General features: G+C 38.2%; 1 protein-coding gene across 3 annotated transcripts in view; it reads left to right on the top strand.

Annotated features, from left to right (window-relative positions):
- Positions 1-1,668: 1,668 nt before the first annotated feature.
- The window catches only part of LOC306881685 (cell adhesion molecule 3-like), a 65,097-nt gene continuing 42,400 nt past the window's right edge, over positions 1,669-24,365 (top strand). Inside the window, exons 1-2 of one of the 3 annotated variants that reach the window (XM_079435885.1) lie at positions 1,669-1,887; positions 3,162-3,352. In XM_079435885.1, the coding sequence (XP_079292011.1) occupies positions 3,232-3,352 (121 nt within the window). In that variant the 5' untranslated portion in view covers positions 1,669-1,887; positions 3,162-3,231. The remainder of the gene's footprint in view (positions 1,888-3,161; positions 3,353-24,365) is intronic. The other 2 variants (XM_079435887.1, XM_079435886.1) reach the window with 2 other exon arrangements.

Consider the following 24,365-nt stretch of genomic DNA (forward strand, 5'->3'; position numbering starts at 1 on the left):
AAATGGGCATGGGCTCTGTTTCCAAACACTGGAAACTGAAGGTACACTGGGCCGCACTTCGCACACTGAATTAGGCTACAGTTGCCTGAATATTTTCTCAAACCGATAGGCTGAACTATTTCGGCGTGGAATGATGTAAGCGAGCGCTTTCTGGGAACACCGGAACGCTCGCAGTACAGTCTCCTGACCGGTAGATGTAACTACTGTCTCATCCGTATCAGTGGTGAAGACAAGCTGTGGTGATAACACTCCAAACATACTGTATCTTTTTATTTACCGCATAAAGAGATTAATTTTCCACTGTCTAATCTGTGTCATGGTTTATTCACTCCGTGAAATTAATAAAAGCCGACAGGCTGTAGGCTGCTGACATTAAACACAAGTGTGTAGTGATTTGGGCCGGAAGTGTCCCGCCCCGAGGCTCCGGTTGTCTGCTCGAGCCACCGCCACGGTGACCGAGTCGCTGCTCTCTCGGGGTATCTGCCTCTCGTGCAGTCGTCCGTGTTTAACCCCGTGCGTCCCCCGCACCGCACAGCGAGTAATCCGCGTGCAGAACTAATCCTTAAATCCTCTCGCGAGTCAATGCCCTCCCCTCCCGTCCCTCCCTCCTCCTCTCGCACGGGCCTCCCGAGCAGCCGGTGGGGTCTCCAGAGCCCGGCTCGCGCGGGGACTCTGTTCACGAGACCACACCTCGCGCCGCCACCAGCCGATATAAAGGGGGGACCTCACGAAAACATGGTCCTGCTGCTCACATTTCATCCCGAAAATGTGGATGAAGAAAATGAAACATATTTTCAGAGGCGTGAAGATTTTTTTTGTGACATTATTTTCATGACAACTAGGCCTTTGAAAAAACAGAAACCTTTATCTGAAAGACTGATTCCAGACGTTTGTAGGCTAAATCACACAAATATCGAATAATGATTTCCTTTACTGTATACCGAAATGTTATTTAATTCAGTGTAAATTATAAGAATAGGCCTATATTTTCTTGTTTCTTTCTTTTATTAATTACTAATTCATTCATTAATTCATTCATCCATCCATCCAGTAGGCTATATTCACACTTTTCTTGGTTAAAAAAATGCACATTTTAGCGTGTTTTCTAAACATTAGGTAGGTTAAATTAACTAATTTAATGTATTGTTTGCACATTTACTCAAGTAGAAATTAATTTCTCATATTTTGAATTTGTATAATTTTTTAAATTTTGCATTTTGAACTTCAAAAATACTAATAGCCTAAAAACTTTATTTGTAACCACAAAACAATTTTGCACTAGTCCTAATAATTATTTATTTATAAATACATTATAATTTTCATTAATAAATATAATAGTCTAAAAATTATGTTCTTTATTTGTTTTAGTCTGTTTATTGAAAAACATTAAACAAACAAATAAATACATAAAAGGATAAATGTTATGATAAGTTTCGTGACATTCCTCTAAAAACAGACTAGGCCACAAACTTTACGCACTTCAAACATAAATATCATCATCAACAACAATAATAATAATAATAATAATAATAATCTCTCTCAGGCAGTATGGTCTAGCCCTGTTATCCAAATGGTACGGCCAAATCGTATTAAAATCCCCACCCCTCCCCCTCCACCCCGCGCGCCTGCCCCCTCCCTCCATCCCTCCCTTCCTCCCTCACTGCCTCCCTCCCTTTCTCCGTGCTTTCAGACAGACTGTTTTGCTGCAGTGAACGGTAGCCGTGGAGAGAGGAAAAGGCAAGAAAAACAAGAAGATAGCGGAGGGCGGAACGAGAACCAAGACAGACAGATCCATTGGGACCTTAGCGTGAGCGCCAGCAGGCATAGACGGGTCCAACACTCCAGAACCGACGGAGACGACGGGCATCACGAGGAGCGCTTATAACAGTGCGTATTGCAATCTGCCCTCCTTTTGAGCACACAGACACGCAGGGGTATTATTGTCGCTGGCGTCCTGGCGCTTATGCTGAGGGGGGGGGGGGGGGGACACCTGTCAGGTTTGTAAATAGGGGCACGCTCGTGCTCTGGAATGCGCCTGCATCCGCGCGCGCCTCTCCTCCTGATGGGCGCACCGGGCAGGAAACCGTCCAACGAGCTCGGAGATGTTAAACTACGAGCGAAGGGAAGGGGGTTGATGTTAAAGTGTGCCTAGGCTTACTGTTAATGCGCTGATGGTTGCTTTGCCCTCTCGCGCTTCCTCTCCCCTCACGCATCCCTGCCGCTCCTTCTGCATTCAGCGCGCTCGGACTGTGTGTGCACCTGCTACTGTTTTCCGTGGTTCGGTGGGGCGTCCCGGTTGCGCGGGTGAGAACGGGACTGGTGCTCAGCAGGAGAGAGAGAGGGGGGGAGGGAGGGAAATAAAGAGGAGAAGTGCGAGAAAAGAAGCTATGAGTGAGGGAGGTGGCGCGGGTGGCTCCGTTTTGGGTCGCGTGTCATACAATTGCAGCAGGTATCATCACCTCATCACAACAGTCGAGATGAGGCGAGGCTCCGCTGCTCTCGCTGAACATCCACATTCACACACACGCACACACACACACACACACACACGCAGTTTGACAGCCACGGTCCGAACTTGCCTCCCTCTATAGTTGCACAACAATACAGAGCATCTCTGCGCGATCGCACGCCCGCCCCGCAGGCAACGCCATGACTTGCACAGTTCACAAAAACTAAGAGCGTTTTTGCTCTATTCCTAAGAGAGAGGAATAGACAGACAAATGACCTGGACTATTGTGTGAGTGCGCGCGTGCGCGGTTGTGGCCACGGTCGCGTGAGGCTGCGCGCTGAATTCTCGACGGGCGACAGGTGCACCTCGCTCTAGGAGAGAGCGGGAGAGAATAATGAGAGCGGTGTTAAAGGCTACCGCGAGGATTTCAGGGGCAGCTCTCTACAAATCTCAATTCTTGTTAGGTACGCACTCGCTTTTACGTCGCGTTTGTCGATTCAGAGTCGTTTTCTGGGTTACTGAGTGGCGAAGGGAATGTTTTCGATCCCTGCGTCACACATCACACACTGCGAGTGACACGAGAAGATCAATGGACCCACTGGGGCAGCGCGTGAGTGAAGTGTGTGTGTGCTCAGCATCAGTGCGACCAATCGGCGCTCTCCGTCTGCTAATGAGTGTGTGTGTGTGTGTGTGTGTGTGTCCTTTCTTCCAGTCAGCGCTTCGCTGAGCTTCTCCACTTCTCCGTGCCTCGAGAGGACTGTTGGCTTTAACGCGCTGGACGGATGAGCGGGATGCGCGCGCGTCAGAATATGACATTCCCGGCATTCCAGCGGGCCGCTCTCAGGGCGCTCGCGGCCTTGACGATGCTTCTCGCGACCTCCGTTCGGAGCAACTTCGTTTTCGGTAAGAAACCCCCTCGTTCTTCGCTCACTCAGCTCCTCCCTCATGTTTTGACTGATTTCTGTTTTTACAAGAGAATCACAGAGCCGTTAATAAGCTCCTGGGGCACAGAGGAACCTCCCCCCTCATCTCAGCTCCAACGGAATTTTCTGCTGTGTTCTGTTATTTTGGAAACTATAGCAGTTTCTATCTATCTATCTATCTATCTATCTATCTATCTATCTATCTATCTATCTATCTATCTATCTATCTATCTATCTATCTATCTATCTATCTATCTTGCTGGACTAAATCTTCTTATCATTATGAACTAATTTTTCATTAAGAAAGTGTTTTAACATACTTTGAAGGAATTTGTCCAACACAATGAAAACAGCAACACATCGAAATTAGCACAACACAACGAAAACAAGATGCAACACAATGAAATTAATCCTATGCATTGTGTTGTGCACTACTGGGCCACCATAGATTGGAGATCAGAGGAATGTATCATAGTTTCAGCAAATCATTACTGCTTTTATTTTAGTACAAATACACCACAAATAGAGGCTATAGATATATCTATCCTCAAGCACATGTGCACACATTACACAATCCTAACTGAATTGGACTGAATCAGTCTTCTGGCTTGTGTAGGTGTGTGGCTATTGGTTCTCTGTGGAGTTAAGGACCGAACAGCATCTTTATCAAATCCTATTCATTATAAAGTCTAAATTTGTTCACGAAGGAATGCAGCTTGTGTTGAAATGCCTGTTTCATTGTCACTGTTTTACTGACTGATGAGTGGAGATCATAAATGCTTTTAATTTGAAGTAGAAGTATAATTGCTGCACAAGTGTACATTACACTATCACAATGAGTTGGACTGAATCAGTCTGCTGGCTTGTGTAGGTGTATTGTTACTCTCTAAGGTACTCTCTGAACAGATCTTCATCAAATGTCCAAATGTTTAAGTGAAAATATGGATGATTATTCATGAATGATGATTGTGATAGAGCTTTCCTTTTTCATAATGAAGTGTGAACCGTGGGTTTGCATTGAAATGTTGTCTTCAGTAAGATGTTGCCATTATTTCAGCAGTCATGATTCATTTTATTAATACTTTTGAAAATCTTTCGTTCTTTCTTTCTTTCTTTCTTTCTTTCTTTCTTTCTTTCTTTCTTTCTTTCTTTCTTTCTTTCTTTCTTTGTATCGATCCTGATCTCGTCCTTTCTCTCTCTCACACACTTAAACTCTGTCAGCTGTTTATGCTGCTCATTGCATTATTCATTATTGTGCTTTTTTTATGCTTTTGCATATCCACTGGCCCTATGCATCCTTAATGTGAATGTGAGTGTATGTGTGAGTGTGTGCAGGCTTTTTGCATGTAAGAAACTCATTCTTTAGATTATATGCAGAGAGCGGGTTGTTTGAGAGTATAGGTTGTTTGATTGGTGTCTGAACATGTTGAGTGCTGTATCTATAGTTGGAAACAGAGTACTTGTTTTGCAGGTTTGTATGTTCTGTGACTATCAGTACATGCGTGTGATGCTGCTGGTTTCACCTACTTTTGCAAACCTTTCCTTTGGTGCTGCAACCAATCAGTGTATTGCAAGGTCTTTTCACCTATATCCATAACTAGCATCATTCATTAGAACAAAGTGCAAAGCTTTTTACATGAATGCAGGGTTTAAAACAGAATTCTGTTTTATAGTGGAGCTCCACCCACCCTTCATTCAACATGTGTGTGTGTTTACATATTAGAAAGTAATACTTTTATCCAGCAAGGAAACATTAAATATAAATAAATGATGTGCTTTTGAACTTTCTATTCATCAAAGAATCCTGAAAAAAATATACTATCACAGCACAACTCTTTTGAAAATCTATATATTGATACAATCATAAAATTAGTGAAATATGCAGACTGTGCTGGAGTTTCTGTTGGATTTAGTCCAAAATAATATTATTTACATATGACTGGGTTAATAAAAGGATAGGCCTATTAAATTGACTCCTTACCTTTGGTCGTTAGCAAACATGATGATTATGAAGAAAGATGTTCAGATGACAGAAGCAGTGCGGTTTAATTTTTATTCACAAAGATCCGGCTCATAAGAGTCACTGATTCGCGAATCAGACTACACTAATCCCGTTGTTTAATTTTGATTCACTAAAAAGAGTTGTCTCATGAGAGTCATTGATTCGCAAATCAGATGACACTAATTGCGCTGTCTGATTTTGATTCACTAAAAAGAGCCATCTCAAAAGAGTCACTGATTTGTGAATCAGACTACACTAATCCCGTTGTCTAATATTGATTCCCTAAAAAGAGTCGTCTCATGAGAGTCATTGATTCGGGAATCATACAACACTAATTGCATTGTCAAATTTTTATTCACAAAGATCCGGCTCATAAGAGTCATTGATTCGCAAATCAGATGACACTAATTGCATTGTCTAATTTTGATTCACTAAAAAGAGCTGTCTCATAAGAGTCGTTGATTCACAAATCAGACGGCACTAAATGCCTTGTCTTATTTTGATTCACTAAAAAGAACCATCTCATAAGAGTCATTCAATCATTAACGAATCAGACTACACTAATCGCCTTGCCTAATCTTTATTCACTTAAAAGAGTCAGCTCATAAAAGCCATTCGTTTTAGAATCATATTGGTAGCAGTTGATTCACAGAAAAGAGCCAGTTTACAAGAGACATTTGTTTGTGAATTTGAATACACTCGCCACACATCCGGCGAAAGACATTTCTTACCATTATTTTGCAGAACATGGTTACACCACAGTCAATACAGATTGCAAACCCACTTTTCACAACATAGATTATATTTAAACACGTAGCAGGAAACAAGTTTAGCTTGTCTGTTTCTATTTTGAGTTTTTTGTTATTGTTAAATGTTCCCTTTTAACTATTGTTGTTCTTTCTATTGCTGTAATTCTTAATTTTTGCTATGTACTCAAATTTGTCGAACCATATTGTAAGTTGTAGGCTATAATGAAGCATCTAAAAAAGGATGTGAGTTTAGCAGGTTTATCAGGATATAAGTTTATCAGGGTTTCACTTATCGTTTCTTGAGTAGGCTGTAAGTGTTTGTGAGACAGTTTGCAGATGTCCAGTCATGGTCTCTGATGTGGCTGTGCATTTGAATGTGTGTGTGTGTGTGTGTGTGTGTGAAAGGAAGGCAACTTTTCACTTTGGTCTCTGAAGTGTGTATATGTGTGTGAGAGATATCCAGTTCATCGCTCATGGTCTCTGAAGTGTGTATGTGTTAGAGGAGTTTCCACCCCTGGTCTCTGATGTCTGTGTGAGTGTTTGAGCGGATGTTGCTCATGTGTTCTCTGTCTATCTATCTATCTATCTATCTATCTATCTATCTATCTATCTATCTATCTATCTATCTATCTATCTATCTATCTATCTATCTATCTATCTATCTATCTATCTATCTATCTATCTATCGTTTTAACATACTTTGAAGGAATTGGTCCGGTGGCCCAGTAGTACACAACAAACTCTCCACAACACAACAGAAACAAGCCACAACATAATGAAATCTCCACAACACAATGAAAACAAGATGCAACACAATGAAATTAATCCTATGCATTGTGTTGTGCACTACTGGGCCACCATAGATTGGAGATCAGAGGAATGTATCATAGTTTCAGCAAATCATTACTGCTTTTATTTTAGTACAAATACACCACAAATAGAGGCTATAGATATATCTATCCTCAAGCACATGTGCACACATTACACAATCCTAACTGAATTGGACTGAATCAGTCTTCTGGCTTGTGTAGGTGTGTGGCTATTGGTTCTCTACAGAGTTAAGGACCGAACAGCATCTTTATCAAATCCTATTCATTATAAAGTCTAAATTTGTTCACGAAGGAATGAAGCTTGTGTTGAAATGCCTGTTTCATTGTCACTGTTTTAGCAGAATGATGAGTGGAGATCATAACTGCTTTTAATTTGAGACACCCCTGGTCTCTGATGTCTGTGTGAGTGTTTGAGCGCATATGTTGCTCATGTGGTCTCTGATGTGTATGCGAGTTGTAGGACCGATCACCCATAGCCTCTGATATGTGTGCTACATCCTCTGTGACATGTCTGCGAGCAGCTCAACATGTGGTGGAAGCATCTGGATATCCTCCATAACGTGCTTGATAAATTCTGAAAGGTCATTTTAAAGAGGACGGCACAGCTCTGGGGCTCATTTCGTAGGTCTTAACAACTGAGCATCACAGATTCATCAAAAGAGGCACTGCAAGGGAAAATGAGCCTTATTGTTTGTTTGTGGCGTTGCGTGGCTGCTGGCGGTCTGTTGAAACATGATGCATGGTGTTGTGTCCCTCCACTGACCTGAGACACATTTTGATGGTTATTTGTGATGCTAGTGCACATTTGGGCTGAGTGATTTATGCAGTCTTACTGTGTAAAACCTCAGCGATGCTGACATGTGTGCATGTTTGTGAAAGCATGTCAGGATTAAAGTGGAATTATGTGTGTGTGTTATCTATTGAAGTGTGTGTGTTTGTGTTATCGAATGCCTTTAAGAGATCTTTAGAGTAATGTTCATTATAAATGGTCCTGAACAGAATGGCTACTTTGCATAAATAATGCAGAGTAATGGATCACTAAAAAACTGATTAGTCAGGTGACAGGCCACAAATTATACGCGCACTTTGCACATCTTAACCCCTGATGACTTTTCTTCTCTCACCACACAGGAAAACTCCAGAGGCCTGTGTGTGGAGGAACCACTCATGGGATATAGTACATTTTATAAGTCATAATTATGGATTTGTGTCAAGTGGTTTATAGGAAAAAAAATTTTTTAATTACTCAAAAGCAAGTTTTGTCTCACTCGATTTACTCGTTTAATTTCAAAGAGAGCTAGAATGTTCTTTTTTCCTTTGCTTTGTCTGTTATTGTTCTCTTGTGTTTCCATTTGTAGAGACAAATATCGTCGTTCTATTGCAATGGTCCTTGTATAAGAATGCTGTCAATACGGCTATGTGCCAAAGTGGTCATATCTTTAAACAATATTATATTACAGTAAACAAACTAGTATGTTTTTCGATAAACAGTGTTTGTAAATGTAAAGATATATTGATTTAAAATGTTCTCTAAAGTAATTTGTCTTTGTTCAAGATATGAGCTCCGTTCCAAGAGCCAGTAAGCAGTTTCTAGTGCCTTTTAAGGTAGCATCTCAACTGAAAATACATTTTTCACGAGCTTGCCATAATACATTCTTCTCCAAAAAGAATACATGTAATGCCGTTATAGAATATGGTTGAAATGAGGTATCTTAGAAGGCAATAAGACATCACAGATGTGGAACAGTTTTTACATTTGTGATGCCTTAAAATATGGTGTAGGTTGGCAGCTTTCTAGGTTTTGGAACAGCAAAAGCTATGTTTTCCAACATATAGACAGAATGCATACCTATGAGCTGAGCCGCTTGCTGACCATCTGAAGCATATTGCACACCAAAATGCCAAGAGCTTTGTAAATACATCAAGCTCCAAACTGACTGGCTTTGTGCAATTCCTGGGAGCCAGGTTTTAATTCCATTGGAAAACAAAGCTTTCATGCAATTACAGTTACAGAGTCACTATTGTCAAAGTCTGCAAGGTCTGTGATGTTGAATCTTTAAAAAAATATTTCAGTTTTATTTTAGACAATTGGTAGCAAATCAATTTTAAGATATTTATGATCACAGTTCTATATTCACTTTTGCTGGCAGTCAAAATTAGGGATTGCCTGTAATGCAAAATAAAAAAGAACTGTGAAATTGTCTGAGTTCTTGTAGCTCAAACGGTAAGGCATGGTGCTCGCAACAGCAATATCATGGGTTGATTCCCAGGGAACACATGAAACAATAATCTATCTCTTGAATGCACTGTCATGCACTGCCAAATGCATAAATGTAAGTTTAAAGATCATGGGTGAATAGCTGACATGTAATATAAAGTAGGATTAAGTATGTAACTTTTCTCCAATAGACTAATGCACAAAAAGCGGTTTCTTGTTTTCAATCATGTGGTCATTAGCATTTTTGCCACAATCCCCCTGCTGATCGTTTAATAGACTGGTGTTAAAGATGAAAAGATAATGAGAAAAGAAAAACAAATTCATATGTTTGAATGTGACGGCTGACTTAATGTCAAATTAGTTGAGAGTAAGATTGTTCTAGTCCCATATTTGCAAAGATTCTCAGAACAGAACCACTGATTCCCTTTAGTCCTTTCCAATCAAAGCCGTCGTATGCGAAAACCCAAAAAAACTAATCTAGAGACAGCAGCTCTGCTCTGAGGTACGTAATGAATTTGAATTGGTTCTCCTGGCCCACCACCAGTGTGGCTGTCATGTTTCAATGTAGACTTGGATAAAGAGTATATGTAATGAGTATATGGCTGTTCTGGGTTTTTATAGACATGGCGTGAGATCAGTAGGTGTGCTTGAGATTGTGTGTGGTTCTGGATGTGAAGTACACCTATACAAACAGAAGGAGAGAGGGGTAAATGAAAGTCATCCTTGTCTTGACGTTGTTTACATGCCGGAACCCCCGAGTGAGACGCGCAAAGTCATAGAAAGGACATTATTTCCTGTCTACAATCTCTAGAACCCTTCACAGACTCCTGGGAAATGTAGTTTCCCAAAGCTTGAAACGTTCTCACTAGTACTAGAGCTTATCTGTGAGTTAGAAAGTGATACAACTGAGAGTCTACTCCAAAAAACTGAAGTGGGTGCTGAGGGTGTTTTCTCTTTTTTTACTTGCTATGTGAACCTTTTTTGCCCTCTAGAAAGCCATCTCGTGTCAAGGGGTTTGTGCAGAGCTTGTGTACAAGCAAGAGAAGCTTGACCTATTAGATTAAGGTTAAGTGTTGGGACTTCTGTGAGTTCAAAATGGTTTGATCTAGAGATGTAAGAGTGGCTATCTGATTGCATTAAATGCGCATTCCGCTCCATCTTCTCATGTTTCCTGTGTTAAAAGCCAGGCTAGATGCAGATCTCCTGTCATTAATCAGGACATGAGCGTTTTTCAGGAATTTTCAGCAATGCATATTCATGAGATGATGCAACAAGCTCACGAATATTGCCTTAATTTGAATCTTAAAACACTGCAATTTTAGCACTGAAAATCCAGGGTTGTGAAACTGTACTGAGAATGCCTTTTAAATTCCAGTTCAGATCCTAAATTTGAATTGATGGACCAAACAGGATTCAGAATTGTAATTTAAATTTGAATGTAAGGAAGAAGAATTAAAATAAATTGAATTCATATATCTGTCATTTTTAACTAGACAAGCAACATTTGTTATTTAAATGCTAGCTTAAAACTTCAAAAATATTCCGGAAGTCTAAATGTTCTATAAGTTCTATAAGCCTTGAGGATGAAAGAAGGTGAAACTTAAGGTGAAAGAATACATCATTTGGCCAGAAGCCCTGTTGAAAAATCCAACATATGCTGGTTAGGTATGTTTTGAAGCATGGCTGCTGGTTTGAGCGGGTCATGTGCTGGTCCTAAGCAACTAGCTCCTGCTCAGGACCAGCACATGACCAGCTTAAATCAGCTCATGACCAGCTAAGGACCAGTTTAAACCAGCTCAAACCAGCAGCCATGCTTCAAAACATACCTAACCAGCATATGCTGTTTTTTTCAACATTGTCTAAAGAAAAGTTTGCATTTGATGCCCTGGATTTGTTGTTGAGTGTAAAAGTTGTAAGCATGTGTTATGCAGAGGGGTGAATGTTCTTTGTACATTGTATGCATGTACAGTCTGTGGATAATTCCTTATTGCTAATTTGTTATCTTCCATCTAAACTCTAAATAACTCTAGACTGATGCTGCCGAGCCCTAGATTCATCAGCATACAATGTGTTTACTCTGACACGACGCTGAGATCCAAAGCTTTTAAAACAGATGCTATCTGCAGAACAGGGCTGTAGGATGAGAGCTGATTTCTTCGCAATAGAGTGATGCCAAACCATGAATTGCCCTGTGGTGTACTTGTTTTGCAAAATGCACTATGCTGTCCTCAACCACCAATTCATTGCTTGGGAAAACACAAATCTGAGAATGGGAGAAAAAAAAAACCCTAGATGTTCATTCCAAATATTCCGTAAAATTACATCAAATCTCCTTTCTGACTGCTGTTGCCAAATGGGAATGATTGTTATGGATTTACTGCAACAGAGATTCACAGTGGCCTCAAATGGATTCACATTTTCTCTGATTTACTCAGAGCTTAATTGTTTAAAAGTAGGGATAAAATGATGGAGAAATTAGTTGTATTGATTTAAACATACTCTACATGCACGCTGTTACAAAACATTGAAAGTCGTTGTTGTCTATTTAAAATATCTGATGGATAAACTCACTGTTTAATCATGCTATCAATTGTGATAAAACTTTCCGGTGTTATGGATAGGGGTTCAACAGTTGATCCATGATTTGTATGGACCAGGCCTCACAGTTTGGCACACGTGATGGATTAGTTGCAAAGTTTAACCATCATAGACTGATGCATGTGTTTCCAAGTCTTACCAGTTTAAACATTCTAGTGATTTTAAACCTTTCAAGTGCAAGAAAAGGAGAAAGAGAACTCAATACTGTACTCATGCACGTTTCAGAAATTGCACAAACACAGAATTGAGTTTACTTTGGAACCTCCTTGCACTTGGGACACACAAATGTACAAACGTGCACAAAATGATCTCAGAATACATCTATCAGGATATCTATCTGATTTGTAAAATCCTTTCCATTTACACTTGGCCACATAAATGTGTCTTCGCAAAATGGATATAAATCTGGTCTTCAATTCCTGTGCTATATACAAATTTAACGGAGTTCACGTCAATGAAAGCAACAGATATGCGCTGCATTTTATGCTATTTTATTCATCAACAGCTAATTTCAAGATCAAAGACCGCAACAGGAGAAAGCGCGGCATCAGCACTGGAAAGATAGGTTAGTCTCACTACTTTTAATGAAGATGATTGTGTGTTGAGCATCTGTGACTTACTTTCAGTTTCATTTGTGGCAGTTTGCTTGTTGGCTTGCTGAGAATAGATACTCAGCTACTCATCCGCGGCGATGCGTGTTGCATTAGCGCTGTCATATCGGACTATAAGATGCCATATAGCCTATAAAACGCTATCACACATTTATTATTTTAATGTTTTGGGAGGAGTAAAATTTGCATATGTGGTTTCAACAACCAGATGCATTTACAATTGTCCAGTTTCGTCTGGAATGCGGCCCAGGCCACCTCCTGAAGTGGTTTGAGCGATCGGATTTAAATGCGGATTTAAATGCAGATTAAAAATCTTGAAAGCGATTCGTAGGTCATTTACACCTGTTTTTTTCTTGATCGGATATCTAGGTGCAAACAGGCCCAAAGTGACAGCAGCCTAAAAATACCTGTCATTTATCAAACAACAAAACAGCTTCAGCAAAGATTAATATACATTTAATTTATACTGTGAATATAATGCAGTGTTAATATACACTTAATTTTACATTTCTGTACCTGAATACAACTGTTAGACCATATTTCATTTGTTACTTTTTTCTATTGTATTTATCTATGCTTGTAATTTGTGTATTTGTTCTTGTTTTATATTCAGTTGTCATTAATAATGTTTAAACTTTATTAGCTAGGTCTAGTAGTTTTTGCTGTGGTATCGAAAAAGTACTTAAAGTGTTAAGTAATAAACGGAAAGCAAAGTTACATTTGCCCCCCACCTCAATTTTTTTTACCTGATCTGAAAAATTTGTGACTCAAAACCCATAATATAATCAGAACCATGAGTTTGAACCTATATTTATGGACATGGGCATTTTTGATACTGTCACGGTTACATATGATTACTATTTTTGTTGGACTTATGGACATTTGTATTACTGATAGAATTTTAATTCTACGCATTTTTTTAATTTACGAAGTAAGTATTTTTATGAACAAATCCTTGAATAAAATGTTGAAATATTAATGCCAGAAGCTACAATTATTATTTATTTGTAAGTTAACCATATTGTTAATGGCTTACAGTATATGTAAAATAACCATTCGATTAATTGACTCAAAGCAGTTTGGCCCACTTTACACGGGTATTTTTATCATCGCCCGACATATTTTTATTATTTACCGACATCACCCGTGATATATTTTTCATGAACAAAAACATGGACTTGGTTCACTCCTGCCTGCGCCATAGCATAATTGTGCAGCAAGCTAAAGGGACCATGTAGCATGCTTCAAAGGTTCTGCGGGACCGAGCTTGGGTCCACAGGAATGAGAGCTGTGTCCACTCGAACGGAGGAAAGCATTTCCAATTAGCCGGTTGGCAGTTGGATCACACTTCCTGCTTTTAGGAGTGCCTTGGGGCTGTGTTTACCACTGCAAAGCTCCCTGGGAAATGCAATCCGTTTGAAAGTGCTGGCATGTTTGCTTCCTTACCTCAGCGTAACATGCGGCTGTGGTTTGATTGAGCGGCTTGGCTTCTCCAGATGTGGCCAATAATGATGAGAAATTAAGCAACGGGCGGCAATGCTGGCCAATCATTAATGTGGATGAGATTTAGAGCCGGGAGAGCTGTGTGTAAGTGCCAGTGGCTCACTTAACTCAGAGGCCAGATTTGTTGCTGGCACCTTTTCTAATGCTGCTGATTCTTTCTTGCATTCTCCCGCTCTCTTTCTCTCACTCTCTCACACACCCTCTGGCTATTTGTTGTACATTTCCTCTCTCTCTCTTTTTGTTTCCAGCATCTTTCTGCTGAAATGTAACTCTGTGGAGCAGAAGGCCTGGGAAGCAACCAAGAGCGAGAGGGAGAAAGGAAGAGACCGTAGTGTTAAGAAGAAGCAGGGAACCCTGTCAGTTCCACAGAGTGTCTTATCTTATGAATCACGTTTTCATGAAATGCTTACCAGCTTCTCTGACAGTAAGATGCATCACAGGCTCTTAAGCAGAGGTCATTCTCCTCTGGGAAATGATCCACAATCATTGATAATACGATCTGTCAACAAACCACAGATGAGCTGGTAAATTTGTTTATGCCTTCTATGATCCTGTGGCCCGCTGTTCTGCTGCGATGACTATGATTAGTGAAGCCATCATTAGCAAAGGGGATCTACTGAGTGTTTGCTGTAACGCTTGAAAACAATCAGCCTATTCTCTGCTGCTTCCATTTTAATAATGCAACGATTTTCATCACTTTAACGAGCACTTCATGTCCTGCTCTTTTTTTAAAGTGGAACTTTTTTTTTTTCTTTTTTTACAAAAAATAGGTGAGGATCTTTTCTCAGCTGTACTATTTCACTGTTTGTGGGGAAAGGTATACCTGTTCACAGCGGAGGTCATGCCCTCTTCTCCATTACCAAGCCATTCTTCTGTTTCTCTCCAATTATCTCCTATTTAGAGAAGCTATTAAAGCTCCTCGGATGATTTCTGAGCATGTATTTAGTAGATTAACCTTTGCTTTTGATATGTGTTCCTACAACATTTTTAAAACAATGTTGGTTTTGTTTTACCCAGTACTTGTTGAGTGCAGTGTTGATATTTTGTTTTATTTAACTGCTTCTACAACTTCTACAAGTTCTACAGGTAACATCAGTATGACAATCGTGCTGGGATGTACCTAAAATTCCAAACTTTGACGATAATTGATACCTATATATCGATATTTTTGCATTTGCTTTAGGATAATTGAAAAGTTTATTTTCTACTACCCCATTTAAAAAAAAAAAAGCATTATTTGGATAGAACAGGTATTGTTTCTAAGCACATTTAAAAACATACATATAAAAAATTAGACCTACTGACCACTTCTATTTTAAAATGAACACGTGTAAATGTAACAATATGAAGCAAGAGTGTAAAATGGGTACAGAAAGTACATTCTGACAGCTTCTTTAGAACAATGCAATTCACATACTACATTTTACACTGTGCAACTGGGGTAAAGTATGCAAGTGTTTCACAAGTTTTTATCTAAGAACACAAGTCTATCGATGGTTTCTGGTTTAAAAGATGCCCTGTGGCATGACATACTGGCACTAAAAACTGGTGGGGAAGTAGTTGCTGGAACACATAAACAATGCACTTCTTGGCTACTTTGCAGGAGGAGTGAAATTGCCTATTGGTGCCTTCTTTGGCAATTTAATCTTAATTTTCAACAATAATCAATATTCATACTTTATCCTGTTATTTTTATATTGACAACATCTCTAATATTGGATAAATCACCCATCCCTAGTATGAAACATACTATTGTTATTTATATATAAAAAAATTCATTTGAAGTTTGCTTCAAACTATTTCGAAATAGAAAACACTACTAGTCATTAATATTTTGTTGTTGTTGTTTTTGTCTTATTTTTACCAAGGCTGCATTTATTTGATCAAAATACAGTCATAAGCATGAAAATTGTCACGTGTTGTTAATTATTATAATTATAATTTTAAGTTAAAAATATATTTGATTATATTTAATATGTAATTTATTTCTGTGATGGCATAATCAGTCTGATTTGGTACTTAAGAAATCTATCTTCTCATTGTTATTATTGTCACGTGTCGGTTTCCTTTTAGTCCTGTTTTGCCCTTATTTGGTTCTTCCTGTCATTAGTTTAATCACTGTTCATTCATTTCACCTGTGTTATATTAATTATCTTGTTTCCTCGTTTGGTTGGTCCCTTTAAAAGTCCCAAGTTCTCCCCTAGTCTTTGTCTGAGCTTAATGTTGATTAAAGGTTTAAAGTGTGTTGATGCTACTTTGTTCTCCTGATCGTTTATTTTATTTGTCTACAACCACGAATACCGTAACAATTATTAGTTGAAAATGGTTGTCCTGCTTAGTGAAACGTGGAAAGTGGAAGTATGTCTTTGATTCTTGAAAGAACAGAATGTTTGAAAAATAGTGCTTGCTTGAAATAGAAATATTTGTAACATTATAAACCTCTTTACTGCCATTTTTGATCAGTTTAACTCATCCTTGCTGAGTAAAAGTATCGATTTCTTGAAAACTGTTTTTACTAACCCCAAACTTTTGAATGGTGATGTATATTATAATATTACATTCGGTTAATACATTTAAATTTGTATTTATATTGTACAAATTATTATTATTTTCTGCAGATAACTAATGAATCAGTCCAAGATGCATTGATGATGTGGTTAGAAACTAATTTATATAATTTATATTGGATTAAATCATTTAAAAAAAAATGTAATGTTTGGTAATGTTATATAAATGAGTTGCAAGTTATTATAAAGTGCTCTGAACATCATCTCGATTAAACTGTCACAAGCAGTTTCACCTCTTGCTCGAGGTGTACTTTCAGTCTTCTGAGTTCTTCTGGAAGAACTCAGAATTGGCAGCCGGTGTGAGATCGCTTTTGAAGATTCTTTCTGTCTGTCTCTCTGATGGTATCGGCTTTGCTCAGTCTTTAACTGATTGCGTCAGCCACTCTCAATCTATCCCAAGTCTAAATCAATGAAACTTTTCATCTAAGACCAAGGACACAGAAAAAATACCCAAACAATGAAATAACTGCCAACAGTCAGCCTCAGTAAACACAGCTATTTTCAACATAGCCTCTGTAGTGTGTGCATCTATCTATCTATCTATATACACATGATTGATAGATAGATAGATAGATAGATAGATAGATGTAGACATACCCTACTTACTTAATATATAGCTTTTTGCATGTTCTGTACCAGGGAAGTACGCATATTTATATTTGGCCACAATGATTGATTGCACCAATCACAGACTGAGCCAAACATTTCATTTTGCTTCGATCTGAGCAGAAGTAGCATTTTTGCATTCCAGCTTTCGGTGGCTTCCTTTCCAAATTGGAAGTGGTTAGAACGAAATAAAAGTATGGTTAATAACGTTGATAGTATGAAGAATTGAAATGGTTGGTTTTGTTCCCGTTTCCTATTACATTCTGCAAAAAGAAAAAAAAAAATCAGTTCAATTTCGGGTTCCAACATAGCCAACCAGCTGCTCTCAGAAACTCTCTCAGACAATTCCAACAGCAAATTAACCACATCCCGAAACACTCGCTTCTGATTCCACTGATCTCCTAGCTGTAGCCAGTCACTTTCCGCAGCCCTTCCTGTGATCTAACAGGACGGCAGAGCTCTTGCGAAGTGCTGTGTGTTTGATTAAACTGTCTATAAGAGGGGAGAGGCGAGATCAGGTGGGATCAGCATGAGTCTGTTGAACAGCAGCTATCGGCCAGAGAGAGCCACGCGTGTGTGCGTTTTTATAATGATGAATGTTGTTAACCTTTAGCCCGGGTTTGGTTCGTTCTCTGTCTCACTTCTGGTTTTAGATTGTTCAGATCCAATTATCGAACATGAGTTCTTTCAAGTGTGTGTTTGAGAGAAAGTGTGTATAAAAGAGAGAGTAGTCTGTCTGCGGGTTAAAAGTGTCAGCTGTGTGTGTGTGCATATGTTTTTTGAGATATATGTGTGTATGTGCTCTCCTCAGATGTTCACACACAACGTGCTAGTGATGAAAGCAGCACATTGTGGAGTCACCCATCAATTTGGCTGAGGATGAAAGAGCCGTGTTGTTTTATTCAGCAGTTTCACTCTGAAAGCTCCGCTGTGTGGCTCGTCTCAGCTGCTCTACAGTGCAGTTTTATTCACCAAGTTTGTCAGCGCTGAGAAGTGCGCTGTGTGGTTTAATTCACCGCAGAGTTGTAAGTGCCAACCATGGCTTTTTCTGCCTTGCGAATAAATCTGGATTCGTCGCATGATACAAGCTAGAAAATAACACGAGTACGAACCTGTCAATGAACCTGAGTTCGTGTATATGCGTGCGCGTGTGTGTCTGATTCAGCCACGTCTCTGTGGGCTGAGACAAAAGAGCGGTAATAAGCGTTTCTAATCTGAGGAGTGAATGAATGATACACAAAAAGGGGCCACAGACAGACAGAATAAACAGGCTGGAGAGAAAGAGAGAGGAAATAAGGCAAGCAGAGGTGGCAGTAGAGCGAACAAGGGATGGAAGAGAGAAAGATGAATGGGAACCAAGAAAGTGGAAAGAAGAGAGAAGGAGGGGATAGACAAGAGCGATGAAAGGTTTCCACGCTGTGTCATATCGTATACAGCATAATCACACACACACACACACACACACACACACACACACATATTCACACTCTTCTCTCTAGCACCTCTTTAAATCAATCACATGACATACGCTTGGATGGTTCACATTACATTCCTTTAATGTTTGGGCACCATACCAACGATTACTGGAAGTGCACACACACACACACACACAATCTCTCTAGCTCTCTCTCTCGCCTAAGCAGGTGAGAGATCTATTTATATACTCGTTAGAATTAATTAGCTAGCTCTGAATGAAGTACACTCTGTCAGTAAGTTGCTTGTCATGAAATACTTCATATGCATGACACATGTTTGCCACAGGCACTATAAAAGCATGTTACTATGTTTCTGAACTTTAAGAGTAGGTGTGCTTGTCCTCACTCAATTCACATGTCACATGCTTCATGTGTATATTTGTGCATGAAATTGCTGAATTGACCGTGGCAAATGCTCATTTGCTTGTGAATGATGCACTTGCAGTAATGGCTCAGTAAAGGTTGAAAATCACATGCATAGTGTAGGTTCAGTGTGTCACATTCCATCTTATTTTCAGGATGGCATAATACACTACCAATCTTACATTTCTTTTAGTATCCAGTATGTATATTTTGCACAGTATGCAAATTGCATTGAATATCTGATTTGCTTTGTAAAAAAATGTTTTTTGGAGTCTTAAACAAAGATCAATGTTGTATAAAAGAGTATGTTGTATAACAAACTACTAGGCTATTTTAGTTTTTCTACTTCTAAATTTCACATTTAATTCAATGTGTTACGTGCCATTTCTTCGTAATTGTGTATGAAATTTATTAGCAATTTCTGAGTGGAAATTGGTTTTTCACTCAACTTTTTTCAGGGTACTACATTTTGCCAGTAAACAACAGAGCACAGAATACTGTACTGTACTCTACACGTACAACTTTAAAAATGTAGGACCACTGTCAAATATTTGGGAACATAAAGTTATTTTTAGACGTTGGTAATGGTAACTTTAAAGGGATAGTTCATCCAAAAATTCTGTCATTAGTTACTCACCACAATGTCATTCTAAATCTGTAAGACCTTTGTTCATCTCCAGAACACAAATCTGAGAGCTTTCTGACCCTGCATAGACAGTAATGGAACTACCACTTTCAAGGTCCAGAAATGTAGCAAGGACATCGTTAAAATAGTCAATGTGACATCAGTGGTTCAACCGTAATTTTATGAAGCTACGAGAACACTTTGTGTGCACAAAGGAAAAAAAAAAACATGACTTTATTTAACAATTTCTTCTCTTCAATGTCAGTTTCTGCCGTGCATTCACAAGAGTACCACGAGAAGATTTGCTGAATAAAGTCATTATTTTTTTGCACACAAAAAGTATTCTCTTATAGCTTCAAAAAATTACGATTGAACCACTGATGTCACATGGACTGTTTTAATGATGTCCTTGCTACGTTTCTGGACCTTGAACGTGGTAGTTCCGTTACTGTGTATGCAGGGTCAGAAAGCTCTCAGATTTCATCAATAATATCTTAATTTGTGTTCCAGAGAAGAACGAAGGTTTTACGCATTTGGAACACGAGGGTGAGTAATTAATGACAGAATTTTCATTTTTGGGTGAACTATTCCTTTATGTGCCACAATATAACATGCATATCAGACTATAAATAAAGATGAATAAATAGCAGCCTTCGCGATTTTTACGTGCATTCAAAGCTAGCCAAATGTTAATTTTGAAACCTGCATGCAGCTATTCATTAAATTTGATTGGGTCAGTCACACACCTAACATTTTATCATGTTGCACACAGTTATTTTCAGTTGCTAGTGCAACTAAATGGTCACACTGTAGAGCCTTGCTGTATCCCATTATGTAATTGACTTGATTTGACCTTTATTTATGAATTTAAAACATCTTTTCTTTTCTTTTTAATGCTAAAAATTAGGATGTTTTATGCAATATAGCTGTTTCCTTTTAATGATATTGGGCAGATATTCATGTAATAAGGTCATGTAACACCCATGTATCTTAGGACTGTTTTTTGTTGCATGGTTCATATACTATTTAAAAAAATTAGTATGCACTATACAGTACTCTATGCAGAATACTACCCTCTCGTTATCTGTCATAGGGAGGGACTTGTGCTCATTAGCGTCATCAAAATAACTGAACAACTAAGCTCTTTACAAGGGTTTAAATGTAAACTCTTTTCCTTGGATTAATTTCAAACTTCACCTTGAATGCTGCTAGAAGTCAAGCCGTATTGAAAAAGAGTCAGCAGCGCTGTTGGATGGAAAAATGAGTCAAATGCACAAAGAGATGTCTGACTATTCCTTCCTACCTAAAGAACAGAAGCTAAACGTTTTTTCAACCATAGCTATTCAAAGAATATCTCCATCTTTTTGAAAATATTTGTTCTCTTTATCTGCATGGTTTTGGTTTAAACTGATCATGAAAATGTTGAATTTATTGCTGAACATGACATGTCTTAATTCTGTCTCAAGTCAGTGTAAATGTGATTCCTGACTCTCCTCTTCAGGGCTCTGCATGTTTCCATTTCAGTAACTATGACACACACATTTTGTCTCCGCTGCTTTTCATTTTGCTCAGTCAAGTGTACCTCTCATTTCTCTAAACCAGATCAGGGGATTAATTTATAATATTCTGCTTAACATCATCATGGGATTCATATTTTTTATTATATTAAACCCAATCAGGGGATTAATTATAACAATGATTTTAAACAGAATTGCTGGATTATTGTAACCCTAGACATGATTGAAGTGTTCATTTCCTTTGTTATGTGAAACCTGATAATAATATAATTTTTTAATGGTGATTCTTGAAATGGAAAAGCTCAGTACATCTGTCTTCATGGTCAATGTGTAATTTAGATGGAAAGTTTCAGGGTTTAATTTAATACTTTTGGACTCTCTAAGGAAGATGTTTTGAAGAGACCTCCACCCACACTTTAGTTCAGTCCGCATGATTTTCTTGAGTTTTTTTTGAACACCAGCAGTAAAGAAACTGATCATCTTATGCTGTTGTGATTATTTCATATCCAGAACTTGTAACGCATGCCCTTAGAAATGCACAAATGCATATTAATGATGGCTGAACACACTATACTAAGAATATCATAGCTGGCTCTATGCCTCTGCAGGGTACACTGAATATTGCCTATTATATTTTTAAAAGACTATCTGCAACAATGCACATTATGCAACAATAATCATTTTACACATTGCAATATTGTTTCTACTATTGCAAGCAACATGACCTTGCTGCCTTTGTTATACAACATCTTTATGCGTATTTTTAATTCTGTGAGTGGCAGTATCTTGAAATTAAAAATGGCTATTTTACATTTTAATTGAATTTTGCGTAAATTAAGAACATCCTACAAAATAAGTGAACATGATTGAAACTTTTAACTGTAAAGCAGCAGTACAGCTGGCATATTGAGTGTTTTGTTTACTCCTTTCCATTTTTACGTGACTGGAATTTATTACTGTATCATTTGGCAAATATGGTAGCAGACGGTGTCATAGTATGAACAATATACTGTACATTCTAGGCTTGTCCAAAGTACTGGTACTTTGGTACCAAGTCGATTCTTGCATTTTAAAAACGTAACAACACCATATTCTGTTGTATTCGCAGTATTGATAATTCTGAGGACCAGAACAATTCGGTAGCCACTAATAGGCGGCTGCTTTCAAATGCTTCAGTGCGTATTTGTGCTAGTGCCTTGTGAAGGGTGTCAAAGATTTCTGTTAACAATGTGTTTTTGCAGTGTTAAGCTTGATAGCCAAACACAAACATGTCTGTTGAGCATGTCAATGCATGGCCAACCAGAGTCATTTAAGTTAGTCAGAATCTGCTTAATACACCAGAGTTTGTTCTTTATAAGCTTATGAGCTCTGCACGCTCACAAATCATTTTGTAAACACAATGTAGTTAAGAGTTTCATTGCGCAGTGTAAACTATTTTTTTATTACAGATAATTTGAATAAAAAAAAGTATTTTTCATGCAGCTAAGTACACACTGCAAAGTTTGCGGAGTGACAACTGCATTAAAATCTGACTTGGAGATAATCATAGCCACAGAAAGGACAAAACTTGTTGTCTCTAAAGAGATCTGTGCATTAAGTCATGCTGTGTGTGTCCAGTAGTTATTAATGTTTTCTGATTGTTTAATTTTATCAATAGATTTTTATTTGATAATTTTAATGCAGTGTGTCATTAAGTGAACAATATCTGAAGCCTACAATTAAAAAAAAAAAAAATAGGGCACAATGTACTGTATTAATTTAAAGGAATTTTCTGTATTTATTTATTTTATTTATTTAGTATTTTGCACTTCACTGCATTGTGTTTTAGGGTTAACAGAAATGTCCCCAAAATTAATGGATAATGAGTTGCCAGTGCTTTTTCTGTTATTTTACAGATTTATTTCTTACAGCGTACTTGTGTTTTAATGTATTATTTACTTATAATTGTTATTGTGTGGTTTTGCTAATAATTAATTAAACAGTTATATTTTTATTTTCAAATAGTTTTAAAAACTATGTAATTTTACTGGTATTGGTACCGACCGACTATACTGCAATTTTGGTATCGAGAAAACACTAATTCATTGTATTCTCTATAGAAGGAATATGAATAGCATGTTATTCAGAGCTCTTGACACTAAACCATTAAACTGTTCTCTCTCTCTATCCCTTTCATAATATCTAGCTGTCCAACATTCTTTAGGCCCAATTTGTGGTGCTCTTCAGTAGATTGGCGTGGCCTGACTCTGCAGCAGATTGTTCACTTTGTTCCACAGCACTTCTCAGGTCTAATTTGTGGTGCTCCACAGTAGGATTGTTCAGGTCTGTTTTTGTGGTATTCCACACTTGATTGCTGTGTTCTGTTTTGGACATTGAATAACGTCTCCCAGGTTTGCATGAATCAATATCTTTTGGCTTTTACTGCAGTATTGGGCACTTGGGCAGAGTAGTTGAAAAAGGTTTCTTCTAGCGTTTTATCTCATTTCTCAAGTCTCGTTCTGTTTTGAAAGTTCTCAAGCCCTTAAAAGTTGTTTCTTTATTCCCATTTTGTTGTGTTGCATATTGCTCTCGTATTGTGCTGAGATATTGCTCATGTCCTGTGGTTTGAGCTGCAGGTTTCAACTGCTATGCTGCCTTATGTTGTGTTTTATGCTGTTTTATGCTTGTATGCATTTGTGTCATCATGTTTATTTGCCTCCATCAGATCTCTTTGATATATCAGTTGTTTCTCCAAGACATCAAAGTGAATAATTGGAGATCAAATTAAAGAGACAATTCTTAAAGAGTCTTAAAGAGACAATTCTGTCATCCAGTATTCATTCTCATGTCATTCCAAACCTGTGTGATTTTCATTCTTCTTTGAAACGCAAAAGAGGATAGTGAAAGTCTATAGGGTCCAGTGGGATACAACGTTGTTTAAAATATCTCCTTATGTGTTTCACAGAAGAAAGAAAGTGATGAATGTTTGGAACGACATGATGGTAAGAGAATAGGCATTTTTTTCTCCCATGTGTCTCTTCAATAGATCAGAAAATATCTCAATGATGCTCAAACTGGACTCAGTTTTGCCAAGGTATCAGTGCTAGGGCTGTAATCAACCAAAGAAAATCTTGGTCGACTGAAGTCCTGAAACTTTCGACTAAAAATCGACTAAAAATGACGTTGTGGAGAGAAAAAAAACGTACGTTACATTAATTAGATACGCACTGTGCTCAGTACTTGGTAGCCTTGTTGTCTGCCTAAATTAATTATAAATAAACATAAAAAACTAATAGGCTATTTGCAGTATATTAAATCGTTTTTGACCTAATTATTTTGCACTGAAATGA

Source organism: Barbus barbus, assembly GCF_936440315.1.
Source record: "Barbus barbus genome assembly, chromosome: 15".
NCBI lineage: Eukaryota > Metazoa > Chordata > Actinopteri > Cypriniformes > Cyprinidae > Barbus > Barbus barbus.